Source organism: Monodelphis domestica, chromosome 1 (genome assembly GCF_027887165.1).
Source record: "Monodelphis domestica isolate mMonDom1 chromosome 1, mMonDom1.pri, whole genome shotgun sequence".
NCBI lineage: Eukaryota > Metazoa > Chordata > Mammalia > Didelphimorphia > Didelphidae > Monodelphis > Monodelphis domestica.
In genome coordinates, this window is record NC_077227.1 from 89,885,497 (window position 1) to 89,899,963 (window position 14,467).

General features: G+C 37.1%; 1 protein-coding gene across 1 annotated transcript in view; it reads right to left on the reverse strand.

Moving 5' to 3' along the window:
* The window catches only part of HTRA1 (HtrA serine peptidase 1), an 85,401-nt gene that overhangs the window by 41,518 nt on the left and 29,416 nt on the right, over window positions 1-14,467 (reverse strand). Inside the window, exons 2-3 of the mRNA XM_007478862.3 lie at window positions 9,808-9,907; window positions 9,130-9,334 (exon numbers count right to left, since the gene is read on the reverse strand). Coding sequence (XP_007478924.2) covers window positions 9,130-9,334; window positions 9,808-9,907 — 305 coding nt within the window. The remainder of the gene's footprint in view (window positions 1-9,129; window positions 9,335-9,807; window positions 9,908-14,467) is intronic.

Below are 14,467 nucleotides of genomic sequence, written 5' to 3' on the forward strand. Positions count from 1 at the left end.
TAAAATTGAGCCACTAGTAAGTCACTTGAGTCAGAATAAAACAGTCGTTCCTAACTCCTCTAACTCAGAAGTTCCCAATTGAAGAAATACATTATTCATTCTCCTCTCTCCTATTGGTTATAAGAAGTTTGTCAAGGAGGTATGGGGAATACTTGATCAATAAATATATTATTCTACTGAAATTAATCATTATCATATTTCTTACATTCATATGCATAGTAAACCCTAGAACTGATTTCCTTTCATATTGAATAGGGATACAAAAAGGTTTCTCCTGTGAACACATAAAAACTACAATTTATTTCTTTAGATATTGAACAGGGGACACAGGAAGGCTTACTAAAAGCCCAGAGAAACAAAGATCCAAAAAAGTTGGGAACCCCTGCATTAAATTTTCCCTCCTTTATTCTTCAGAACTTCAGAACTTCCCTCGCATGTCAGAACTGCCTTCCTGAAGGAACCATGCCTCTCCATTCACTTGGTACACTTTTTAAATCTTGTCTGAATGGCTTACCACATGGGGGGAAAAAAGGAAGAAAGCTCTGAATGAATGTTAACAAACTACCAATTCCACAAGTGGTTCATGTTAGACACATTTGGAAGCAAGGCGCATTTGAAGATGAACTTGTTTGCTCTCAAAGCTGTTGCCCATTAAAATGTTGACATGCACACCAGAAATGTTGTCTCTTGTTTCCTGTAGCTCAAGTTCTCAAAGTTAGGCAAAATCTTGCCCCTGGGTCCATGTCTGCTGATGCATGAGACGAACATGTGTTTTGTATCCTGGGGCAGGACTTGGCTCCACATAGTGAGTGACACTTCCTATTCTAAGAGAGGAAGGTGACTGTTGTGTGACTAAAGGCTAGGAGAAGGAGCTTAAATACATCCTGTTTCCACAAGTCCAGACAGCACAGCGGCACAACATGAGCCTCGAGTGTAAACAGCTTTGAAAGATAAGCTTCTTCTGGTACACTTGGGCTTAGGAAAATTATGCAGAACACCATGGAAAAGCACACCCACAGAGTGATAAAGACAAACCTTCTCTAATTCAAAGATCACTTATTTCGAAGAGCAGTGCCCATAAATGAAATGGGAGGAGACGAGCTGGGGGTAGCGCTTTAATTTTTTTTAATGTGATGGTTTCCACTTTTGTCTCGTTAAGATTCAAACAAGGGTATCACAGTGCATAGCATCAGGTCTGGAGTTGGGAGGACCTGGGTTCAAATATGACCTCAGATACTTCCTAGCTATGTGACTTTGGGCAAGTCACTTAACCCCAATTGTTTAGATCTTGCCCTTCTTCTATCTTAGCCCCAATTGCCTAGATCTTGCCCTTCTACTATCTTAGCCCCAATTGTCTAGATCTTGCCCTTCTTCTATCTTAGCCCCAATTGCCTAGATCTTGCCTTTCTTCTATCTTAGCCCCAATTGTCTAAATCTTGCCCTTCCATCTTAGCCCCACGTCTAGTTCTTGCCCTTCTTCTATCTTAGCCTCAAGTCTAGATCTTGCCCTTCTTCTATCTTAGCCCCAATTGTCTAGATCTTCCCCTTCTGCTATCTTAGCCTCAAGTCTAGATCTTGCCCTTCTTCTATCTTAGCCCCAATTGTCTAGATCTTGCCCTTCTTCTATCTTAGCCCCAAGTCTAGATCTTGTCCTTCTTCTATCTTAGCCCCAAGCCTAGATCTTGTCATTCTACTATCTTAGCCCCAATTGTCTAGATCTTGTCCTTCTTCTATCTTAGCCCCAAGTCTAGATCTTGTCATTCTTCTATCTTAGCCCCAATTGTCTAGATCTTCCCCTTCTTCTATCTTAGCCCCAAGTCTAGATCTTGCCCTTCTTCTATCTTAGCCCCAATTGTCTAGATCTTGCCATTCTTCTGTATTAGAATTAATACTAAGATAGAAAGTCAGGGTTTAAAAAAAAAGATTTAAATGATCTTTATTTCTCCTCCATTAGACTGGGAACTCTTTGAGAGTAGGGGCTGTTTTGGCCTTTCTCTGTATCCCAACACTTAGTACAATGTCTGGCACATAGTAGATACTTAATAAATGTTTGTTGGTTGACTGATATTAAGGGTCTCTTGCCTTTAGTTTTCTCCTCACAGAGCACAATTTGGAAATGAATCTCATTTCCCCTAAACTTTCCTTTGCTGTAATCATTTATTTGTAATCACTGCTTTGTAATCATTTTTGACCTCACCTGACCAATTCATCTGTTTTTGTTGCTTGTAGGATAGGATAATATCCTGCAAAGTCATATTTAGTTCACCATCTTCCATTTGGCATACCCCCCCCCCATTACTGTATGTTTGGGAACATGTTTATTAATGAAGCAATGTGGCAAAATGGAGAGAAAGCTGATGTGGAAGCCAGAAGCACTGGAGATTAATGCTGCATCTGACATGTATTATTCTGTGACCTTGCTCTAAGCCACTCTCAAGCATTATAACTCAGAAAGAAGGGGTCGACTTAAACTGGTTGTGGAAGTTTCCTAACCTGGGAGTTCTCTCTGCCAGTGAAGTCGTGGATCCAGTCTCAGTCCCTGTTTATCAAGGTGGAACCTCACTTCCCACAAAGAATATAAAATAATTTCAATCCTGTCAAGAAAATTCCATCACCAAAGCAGGAGAACAAAAGGAAAAATCTGGATGAGGTCTTTTTGGCCTCCTACTTCCAACTACTATCAGCAGAAAAGCAGTTTAGTCAGTGGAAAGCTGTCCTTTGTGTGGGTGCCTACACTTCAATATCCTCTTTCATTTCCTATGCCATTTTGAAAAGCTACATTATTTTAGGCACCCTATTTTTTTTTTAGCCAGAAGCACATGTCAATAGTGTGCATGCTGCTGGAATGACTAGACTTCTAGGATTTAGCAAGAGGCAGGTTGGAAATATGACATGAAGCCTCCTCTGGCTAAGCTCTTTCAGGCTCTGACTGATCATGCCAGGGCAGACACCAGGATTGAGTTTTCACATAGGCTTAAAACTAGAAAAAGGCTTCACCTTTGAAACATAGTAGGTGGCAGCAAAAAGAGAATTGAGATGAATAGAATACTGGACCTGGAAGGGGTCTTTAAGACCATTATCTTGTGACAGCTGGGTATATATATCCATAGATGTACAAGTTATCTCCTAACTAGAGTATAAACTCCTTGAAGGCAGCAACCATTTTATTACTTTTATCTTTGAATTTTCAGTGCCTGGCACATAGTATGTATATAATAATCATAATTGCTTAATTCTAGTCTTAACCCTAACCCATAACAATATATAGAATAACTAATTCATAAATAACAATTGCTTGATTAATTATAGTCTTAACCCTTTCCCATAACAATTGATATATAGAATAAATAATTCATAAATAACCATTGATTGATTAATTCTAGTCTTAACTCTTTCCCATTTAGGAATTTCCTCAAGAATACTCCCAGCAAGTGGTTGTCAAGATTCTATTCAGCGTGTCTAGAATGATGGGAAATTCACTAGAGAAACAGAAATGGCATTTCTTAATGGACAGAACCTATAATAAGTACAATGCATATATACCCATAAACATAATAATTGGAAAAAACAAGGGCAGCTAGGTAGCACAGTGAATAGAGTGCCAGGTATGGATTGGGGGGATGTGGGTTCAAATCTAACCTCAGACATTTCCCTAACTGTGTGACTCTGGGCAAGACACTTAACCCTTGCCATTCTTCTGTCTGAACTGATACTAAAAGAAAAGGCAAGGGTTTAAAAAAAAGGGAGAGGAGAGAAGAGGAAAGAATGCTGCTTACTCTGATTGCTTCACACATTTGGGAAGGGAAGCTAAAAAACCGATATGCCACCAACCACACAAGTTAGATTTACAGAATGTGGTGAGGTTGGATAAGTAAGGCAAACCATATTCTCAGCATCATTTTTTTCTGGTCCTTTGGAATAAACAGTGTCTTCCTAAACAGGATTATTCACTCATCAGAAATACAGATTTAAAAACAGGTATCAATAAGGATATTCATTTGCTTTTCCAGTAACTGTGATAAATTACTTGCACTGACACAACTGCCACCCCAGCTCAGGTCCTCTTTACCTACTGCTACCTATCATTGCAAAAGCCTCCTAACCAGTCTCTCTCCCCTCTCGGATCTACCCTTTATCCATAGCTTCCAAATGACATTGGATTGACCACTCATCTACTGAAAAATCCTCTCTAGTTACCTACTTCCTCTGAGATAAAATGCAAACTCCTCAGCCTGGCACTGAAAGCCCTCCATAATCCAGCTTCCACCTATCACTTCAGAGTTATTTCCTATTCTTCTCCTTCACACACTTGGGCATCAGCCAAACTGGTCTATTTGCTAACTGATCCCTGAACTCAACCTGCCAACTCTTGTCTCCAGGCTGTCTCCTTAAACTAGAATACATTCCCTCATCATCTCTTCTTAGCATCCCTAGCTCCTTTTGAGATCCAGCTTCGGAGCTTATGTGAAATCTTTCTTGATGTTCCCCTAGTAGATGGAGTTTTCTCCCTCCTGGAATTACTTTGCATTTGCTTATCTGTGGATGTGTTTTATCCTTCTCAATAGAATGTAAATGTCTTTTTCTGTATTTTGTCTTTTTTTTTCTTTATTTTATTCCAGTAACAAATATACCCATAAGTTTTCCAAGGTTACAGGATTCATTCTGTCTCCCTCCGCTCTTCCCTCCTCTCTCCTGAAGTTGACAAGAAATTTCACTGGGTTACGCATATATTATCACTCAAATCCTATTTCCATATTATTCATTTTTGTAAGAGAGCAGTCTTTAAAAACCAAAACCCCAATAAAACGCTTCTGTAACAAAAAAAAAAACAATAAAAAGTAAACAGCAAAACTCCAAATCATATACCCAAATAAACATGTGATAAGTCACATGTTTTCATCTGTATTTCTACTCCCACATTTCTTTCTCTGGAGGTGGATAGTGTTCTTTCACATAAGTCCCTCAGAATTGTCCTGGATCATTGTACTGCTGTTAGTAGCAAAGTCTATTAAGATGGTAAACATCTTAAGAGCAACTCTTGTTTTCTTCTGTGCAATCCCAGTCCTTCATGTTGTCTTATACATAATAGGCACTTAAAAATTTACCGAACTGAATTCAGTTCCTCTTGCCAGGAAGAATAGTTTATATGACAAAAAAGTGGTTTGGTATTATAAATGACTTGAGGGATTCTGGCATGCTGTTACTGAAAGTGGCAGTCATCACTACCTTGGGACACAGGCCTTCTCATAAACACTTTCATGCTCAGTCTCTGAATCTATTTATGCTTCATCCTTTCTGCATCTAGCCCTCTTTTCCCATTCAGATATGACTAGGGGGCTCAGAACTATTCCAATCAAATATCTACTATCTGCCTATATATTCCAGAATCATCGCTTCAAAAATAAAGATATCATTGAATTGGGATTAATTTGTTAAATTGTTTCAGTCATGTCGAAGTCTTTATGATCTTTTGGGGGGTTTTCTTGGTGAAGGTATTGGAGTAGATTACCATTTCCCTTCTTCATATCATTTTATAGAAGTGGAAACTGATAAAATGGGAATAAATGACTTGACTGGGGTCATACAACTAAGAAATGCCTGGGGTCAAATTTGAACCCAGGTCTTCCTGACTGTACCATCTAGATTCTTGAGTGATTTGAGAAGCATCATGGTGCCATGCTTAGAGAACTCCACTTTGAGACATAAATATTGGAATTAAGTCTCACCTTTGACAAATACTAGCTGTCTGACCTTAGGCAAATAATTTAATTTCTTAGTGCCTCTGACAATTCTTTAAGACTATATATTGTATGCAATGATCTGGGACAATCCTGACAGACTTATGACAGGAATGCTATCCACCTCCAGAGAAAGAACTATTGGAGTCATCTTTTACATCAGTTTATCTTTGGTTTTATTTTAGACTTTTAGTTATGTATGCATTTCCTCTTACAACAATGACCAATATGGAAGTGTGTTTTGTGTGACAGTTTAAAAAAAAAAAAGACTATATATTGGAGAGGCAACTAGGTGGCTCAGTGGATTTGCCATGCATGAAGTTGAGAAGACCACTACTAATGAAATCATAGGTCAGGACACTCCCCCCCCCCCAAAAAGTGACTCAATCTAATTCTGATTTAAATGGAAAGAAACCAATAAGATACTTAAAAGGTTAGTATACCCAAAGAGATAATGGACAAAAAGACTTGTACAAGAATATTCATAGCTGCGCTCTTTGTGGTGGCCAAAAACTGGAAAATGAGGGGATGCCCATCAATTGGGGAATGGCTGAGCAAACTGTGGTATATGTTGGTGATGGAATACTATTGTGCTAAAAGGAATAATAAAGTGGAGGAGTTCCATGGAGACTGGAACAATCTCCAGGAAGTGATGCAGAGCGAGAGGAGCAGAACCAGGAGAACATTGTACACAGAGACTGATACACTGTGGTATAATCGAACGTAATGGACTTCTCCATTAGTGGCGGTGTAATGTCCCTGAACAATCTGCAGGGATCTAGGAGAAAAAAAAAACACCATTCATAAGCAGAGTATAAACTGTGGGAGTAGAAACACTGAGGAAAAGCAACTGCCTGACTACAGCGGTTGAGGGGACATGACAGAGGAGAGACTCTAAATGAACACTCTAATGCAAATATTATCAACAAAGCAATGGGTTCAAATCAAGAAAACATGTAATGCCCAGTGGATTTACACGTCAGCTATGGCGGGGGGGTGGGGGGGAGGAAAAGAAAATGATCTATGTCTTTAATGAATAATGCTTGGAAATGATCAAATAAAATATTTTTTAAAAAAGGATAGTATAACAGAGATACAATTCACTGCAATACCTAAACTAAGTTGTTAAATGCCTGCTCCCTCTAAAAACCATTTTCAATGACCCAACACCAAATGAGCAAAGGCCAGTGTTTTATTTCCTCATAATGTGAAGAAGCAGAAAATAAGTTAATGCTAACTAAAGCTAATCAGTGACAACTGGTAGATAAAGTATTTCCCTTAGTCAGAAAACTTTGAGTTCAATCCAATCTCAGATATTGCTATGACACCCAAGATAAATACGTCTATTGATCTTCCTTGGTACCAGCTTCCTCATTTCTAAAACAGGGCTGATAATATCATCTACTTCCTATGGTTGTTGTGAGGACTGAATGAAATAACATATGAAAAATGTTTTGCAAGCCTTCAAGACAAATATTGTTACTTATTATTGTTACTACAAATTATTGACACTCATTCAATCAACAAATATGTATAGATTCTTATTATGTGCCAGGCTCTGGGGAACACAAGGACAAGTTTTAAAAATCCTGGTTTTTCAAGGATCTGATAATCCACCAGGGGAAATACAACATGTGCAAAGTATAGGTCATATGTATCCATAATCTTCCTACTAATTATCAGCAACTTCAAAGATAGGGTAATTTTATTGAGAGGCATCTATGGTTCTATACTAGATCACTATCCCACTCTAGTGGTAAGAAAGTGATAGAGTGAGTCTTCTTTAGACAGTTTTTTTTTTTTTTTAATGGGAATAAGGTATGATGCTCTCTCTTGAACAATATACTAAATATAGCTATATTTGCTATATACTAAATATAATAAAATATATTTTATACTAAAATACACTAAATATACTAAAATAGCTATATTTGCAAATAAAAGTAGCTCATGTCTATACAGACCTTTAAAATAAATACAATAGAAAAACCTGGGATATACAATTCAAGTTGGATTTTAACTTTTGAATAAATGTAGCCCATGATTTCATTTTTTTACAGTAGGAATTTTAAAAAAGTCTGCAAACTCCAAAATGTTTTAGACTCTACTACTGATACATCCAGGGTAATTTTGAACACATGTAAGAGGACTGACTTTTAAGATTCCTTCCAGACCTATCACTGTGATTTCCCCTAGTAATGATCTTGACCTTTTCTTTAGTTTCAATCTGCCTTACTCTGAATAGCTAGATGGTACAGTGAATAGATTACTAGACCTGAAATCAGGAAGATAAGTTCAAATCCTGTCTCAGACACTTACTACCTATGTGACTTTGGACAAGTCATTTAACCTCTATCTCAGTTTCCTCAGCTGTAAAATGGGGAGAATAGCAGCACATATCTTTCAAGATTGTGGGATGATGAGATGATAATATTTGTTAAGTATTGAATACAGTGTAGTAGACACTATACAAATGCGAGCTATTATTATTAAGTGCCTAATTTCTCATTTCAGACAGAAGCCAGATCACCAGATATTGTGAGTTCTCAAATAACCTTAACAGTATGCATTCTTTCTGGAGACATAAATGTGCCACTAGTATATTAAACCACAGAATCACAATCTAACAGAGCTTGAAGATGAGCCAGTCTGAACTCCTCATTCTACTGATGAATAAACTGAGTCCTAGAGAAGCTAAGTTCAGTCAGAGACAAAGGCAGAGAGAGCACTAAGGAATCTAAGTCTTTTGATTCCCAAAGTCAATGTTCGTTCTGCTACTTCTGTAAGATAAACTCCACCAATTCAGAATTTGTGATCCTTCAGAAAGAGACTGACTGTCTCTCATTTCTGTCTTTCATAGGGGAAAAAAAGTTTACTAAATTAATCAATAGTTAATAAGATTATTATAAGGCAATTTATACTACAACAAAAATAATGGCAATGATAGTTGGTATTCATGTAGCACAACTGCAAGGCTATTTATCTCCTTTGACAATGAATGTAAACTATCAGAGCATAAGTGGCTTCAGAAATTCCAGCTGAATCATACCAATAACCCACTGTGATATGGAGACGACCCTGAATTGAAAAGAGAGATAATAGTGAAGTTTAAGCAACCATATGTTTTATCAAGTTATAAATGCTTCAAAGATGGATTGAGAAATGGACTAGGTCTGCTGCTCAAGGATCATTCAACCCACCAAAGTAATGTACATTTCTTGAGCATTGAAGCTCATTAAATGAATTTATACAGTATAAACACAGATGCTGTGAGCAATGTGACCAGTAAAACAGCAGGAATCCCCCTCCCACAAATTTCTTCCCCAACTTAAACCTCAAAAGAAAGATATTATGAATCAGATACAGAGTAATTACAGTTTAGGAGGCTCACCTGGTAGTCAATTTTAATTAACGCAATATCCGCCTTTTCATCAACATCCTTGATTTTGGCTTCGTAAGTAGCCCCATTCTTCAACTCTACTTTGACCCGATGCTTATTAGTCACTACATGGGCATTGGTAACAATCAGGCCATCTTCAGACACAATGAATCCAGACCCACTGGCTACTGGAATTTCCCTCTTGGAAAAGGGTAGCCTGCAACACAGAGTTAACAGCTATGCCTGCAGAGCCTTTACAGTAGACTAACCAACACATGAACTCTTTGGCCCTTTAATACATTTCCTCTATCTGTGACTTAAAATATTGGGAAATATAACAACCTAACTTTATTCCAATATTTTAATGTATCAAAATAAAATTGCATATTCTAAAATCTTGGGTTACCTTTCCAGGGCAAGAACTACTAGAAATGTTTTTGGGGAGGGGGGGACTAGGACAGTGGGTCTTTAAAGGAAAGCTTCCTAATTGAAAAACTCTTCTCTATCTTCTTTTATGGATATGGTTATACGTCTAAAAATGTCTCTGTATATATAATGTATATTTAATGACAGTTTAAGTATTTTGATCATCTCAAAAGTAGCCCAACAATAACATTCTCTTAATTGAAGAGTGTATTTAATGGAAGACCCTGTGGGAAAAAAAAAACAAAAATGCAATGCTTTCAATACTTGCGAAACAATTCGATGTGAACCACGGCTGGAGCAATCTTCTCCACGACATCTGCGATAAAATTGTATTTATGGCGCAAGCTATTGGGATCTTCCTGCCCTGGGAACAGAAATGGAAAGAGATGCATAACAATTCTGTGCTTTGGCTGCCTGAAGACATGGATTATATATAAGCAGCCAAAAATACCAGCTGAGGTCTTTGAAATTCCCAAGGAGGAAAAAAATCTTTTGTACTTCTTAAACATAATACCCTGAAAATTCTTCTCAACAGAAATAGGTTCTTTTCCAGCTCTCGAGGAATGAATCCTACACTGATAAGGTCATAGCATCTATTAAATTTGACTGCTATTCTTGGCTTCTTTCTTCTCTATCATTTCTCCACAAGAATGTGATGCCTGGGGTTCCCACAAGCAACTGTGACCTACAATTATGACCATCTACTTCTACCTCCTTAGTGCTTAGCCTATAACTTTCAAACTTCTGTAGTCTCGCTTAAGCAAAACAAAATACCTTCTCTAGCCCCTACCTCATTCACTCCCTTTGACCAATTAAGATGGGGAAGAAAATGATCTAGAAATAAGAAGGCTGGTTAAAGCTCATGATGCTTCTGATATAGTTCCAAGGAGGTGATATATGCTTTCCAGAAAATAAGCAAATTATTAACTCAAGTCAGAAAATATCCAATTGTTTGTGTACACATATACCATGCAGGTAAGTCAGACTGCCAGATCTAGAGGTCAGGAGGACTCAATTGAATTCAAATCCAATTTTGGACCTTTACAAGATGTGTTACCTGGATAAGTCACTTAATATCTGCCTTTCTAACTTTCATCTATAAAATGAGAGTAATACTGGAATTTCCCTCTTGGAAAAGGGTAGCCTGCAACACAGAGTTAACAGCTATGCCTGAAGAGCCTTTACAGTAATAATAGTACCTATGTCCCAGTGTTGTTCTGAGGATAAAACAAGCTAATATTTGTAAATTGCTTTTCAAACATTAAATCATTATATAAATATTAGCTATTATTATTATATACATATATGTAGGCACTACCATTCCCACTAATTAACTTCTTGAGCTTCAATTTCCTCATCTATAAAATAAAAAAGTTTAGAATATTATAAGATAAAATCCCTTCTATAATAAACATGACCATATACCTATTCACTCATACTCCTAGTACTTTTTATTTGTTATACATCCCATCAAGTCATTCAAATAAATCTCAATCTATTGGCCAGTAGAATATAAACTGTTATTGTATAAGGATTGTCTCCTTTTTTGTCTTCAATTCAATTCAAGAGCAGTACCTTGGCACTTAATAAGTGTTTTTTTTTTTAGCTAATTTAAGTGGAAACCACTAAGATAATAGATTTTAAGTTGGAAACAAGTTAAATTACTTGTCCCAAAAGAACAAATTCCAATCCTAGATCTGCCATTTTTTTCTACCATCCAGCATCTTGATTTTGTAGTTCAGTCATGTCTGATCCTAAATGGAGTTTTCTTGTCAACAATGCTGGTATGGTTTGTCATTTCCTTCTCTATATTTTACAAATAAGGAATCACACAATAAGGGTCACATAATTATTAAGTATCTAAGGGTAGAATTCCTGACTCCAGGCATAGCACTCTATCCAATTCACCACCTAACTAGCATTCTTATTCTATTGCTTTCCTTTAACCTCCCCAATCTTGTTTTTGCAAGTATCACATCATTTTCACTTTGGCACTCTAGTGTAACCCAAAGAATTTCTCATTCAAATAGTATCATCTTGTTCCCAAACCACTTTACAAAAGGGAGATTCACAGGTGGTATGTATGACACATTTTCAAATTTTTTCAATTTATTGATTTATTTTTTCTTCTTTTTTCTTTTGTTTTTGTCTTTAAAAATGCTATTTCTTATATGGAATGATTCTCTGGGAGGGCAAGGGGAAAGACATGGGGAAAACTATGGTGATGTGAAAAATAAAAGACATCAATACAAATGTATTTAAAAGAAAAAGAAATAGCATTGCCTTTTCTCAATTCACTTTAATCCACTCACTGCTGACTTCTTTCATTTTATAGATGAGTTCATCCTGTTCATATTAACAGTTAGGATTTCTAATTGTGTGTTTCCCTCCATCTTATTTTTCCCATTTGTCCTCATCCTCTTCTTTCAATCTTTCCCCATTCACAAATTTTTTATTTCTGACTACTGCCTCTCCAAGTTCTCCCTCTATTTTGTCCATCCCCAACTTTTCTCATTCCTCCTCCCCATCTCATTTCCCCATAAGATAAGATAGGTTTCTATAGCTGATTGTGGATGTTATTCCTACTTTGCACCAGTTCTGATGATAATAAGGTTCAAATACTGCCCACTTCCCCATCTTCCCACCTTCTACCATATTGTAGGCATGTAAAAATCACATAGGAGATAATTTATCCCCAACTTTCTCTCCTTTTTCTCATTCAATGGTATATTTCTTTTTCCTATCCCTTGATTTTGGAGGTTTTCTCATATCTCCTCATATTCAGCTCACTTCTTGCTCTCTATGTATGTTCCTTTACATTACCCTAATAGTGATAAGTTCTTAAATATTTTTCTCAACTCACTATATCTCTCTCAGATCCTTCTATTACAACTTTGATACTGGTTCTTCTAGAACAGATTGATACATTCTAGAGTTCTTCTTTATCTAACTTGGACTCCAAGATCCTTTACTCAGTCTATTCCCTAGACTTCTGAAATAACACCTGCTAGTTATTATATCTATAAACACCCCATTCCAAACATCTTCATCTTTTTTTCTAAGCTTTCTCTAAAAGAGCCCATTAGAGCCCTCCTGATCTGCCCCTGGGAAAATTAACACACCAGACACTATTGAAGGTGTCCTGTCTCACCCTTCTAGATTACTACAGCTTTCAGGTTATAATTCAGTCCACAGAAATTTATAATATATACCATCTATAAGTTGAAAACTGACCAGAAACTCCAGCAAGGGAAGGGGCAGTTCATAGTTTGTCCCCATCTTAAAATACTAAGGACTAATTTTTTTCTATGAATATTTGTTAGTTTTCCTTTTTAATGATTTGATGGGAGGCTAGGGGAAGGAGAGAGAAAATAAGTGCTTGTTAGAGGAAAAAATTCAATAAAATTTGGAAAAACATCCCAAGGACCCAGCATTTCCATCTTAATAGAGGCACCTGCCTACCTCCCAGGTAGATTCTCAATTTCACAATGACTTTTATTGGAATGAGGGAGGAAATGGTGAGATCTTCTGCTACTACTATTTATTTCAAACACCCACATTTCACTGCATCCATTGGTATGCTGTGAGCAGCTATTGAGTAAATTCTGGTATACCTACAAAACCTCAGGACATCTGGGATCAGTGCTGAGTCATCCCAGCTGCACATCAGTAGTTTCTTCCAGCAACAGAGCAACATTTGTTAGGAATTGTTTCCTCAAAGAGTCATTGTCAAAAGCTTTGCTGCCAGGGCCCACAGTATCCCATCTTCCTCACTTTGGGGGAAGAACTATCTCCGACATCTGACATCTCTCAAGAACCCAAGTAAATCTCTATTTAGTTTACCTTCTTGTTCACAAAACACCTATTTCCAGACTATGAATAAAGCAGGTCTCTTTTACAAATTTGACTAGTGGAGTTTACTTTTAAAAGTCACTTTTTAAAAATTACATCTGTCCCCCTTACTCCCCCCAAAAATAAACTATACCCCAAAAAACAAGGTTAATTAATAGCATTCAAAATAAAAGAGATATATATTTTTTGTTCTTCAAAGTGCATCTTCAAATTAGCTGACTTTATATTTTAAAGCCTACTGAGATACAGGCAAAATGAATACTGATGTTAATCATTCATTTTCAATTGTGTCTGAGCCTTCCTACTCCCATTTTGAGGTTTTCTTAGAGAAGCTACTAGAGTGGTTTGCCATTTCCTTCTCCAGATCATTTTACAGATGGGGAAATGGTGGCAAACAGGGTTAAGTGGCTGGCCCAGGGTCACACAGCTAGTAAGTGTCAGATTATAGAAAGCTAAGAAAAAAAGATGGAGGTAGTTGGGATGGGATGGGCACAGAGATTATAACAGGGTTAACTGGCCCAGGGTCACATAGCTAGCAAGTGTCTGAGGCTAGACTCAAGAAGATGAGTCTTCCCCATTCTAAGACCAATACTCTATCCACTGTGCCATCAAGCTGCCTAAAAAGTGAATATTATTACTCCTGTATTAAAGATGGCTTAAAAAAAAACCCAAGGAGCATTGAGAGTGTTAGCCCAAGTTATGCAAGTTTCTCAACTTCTAGTACTCTGCTACTTCCTGACATCATATCACAACTCATATCCAGATAAAGTAGAAAGAAAAAGATGAATGAAAACAGGAAACCAGCAATTCTATCACATTTGCTCCTTATGTGTTTCCAGGTATTTCCATTTATTCCATCTGCAAGCTGCTTAGGTCCTCCTGGAAGAGGGCAATATAAATAAAGGCAATGGAAATATTCCTTCTGTAAACAAGCCCTGGAAAACATTAACCCAGAGAAATTTGTAAGCAAGTATATTAGAATCTTTCTTAGACTCTGCTTCCTTAAGTAAAAAAAAAGGGGGGGGGAGTTAAACTCCACTAAAGCCGAAGACTGCTTGAAAAGGTGTAAGGT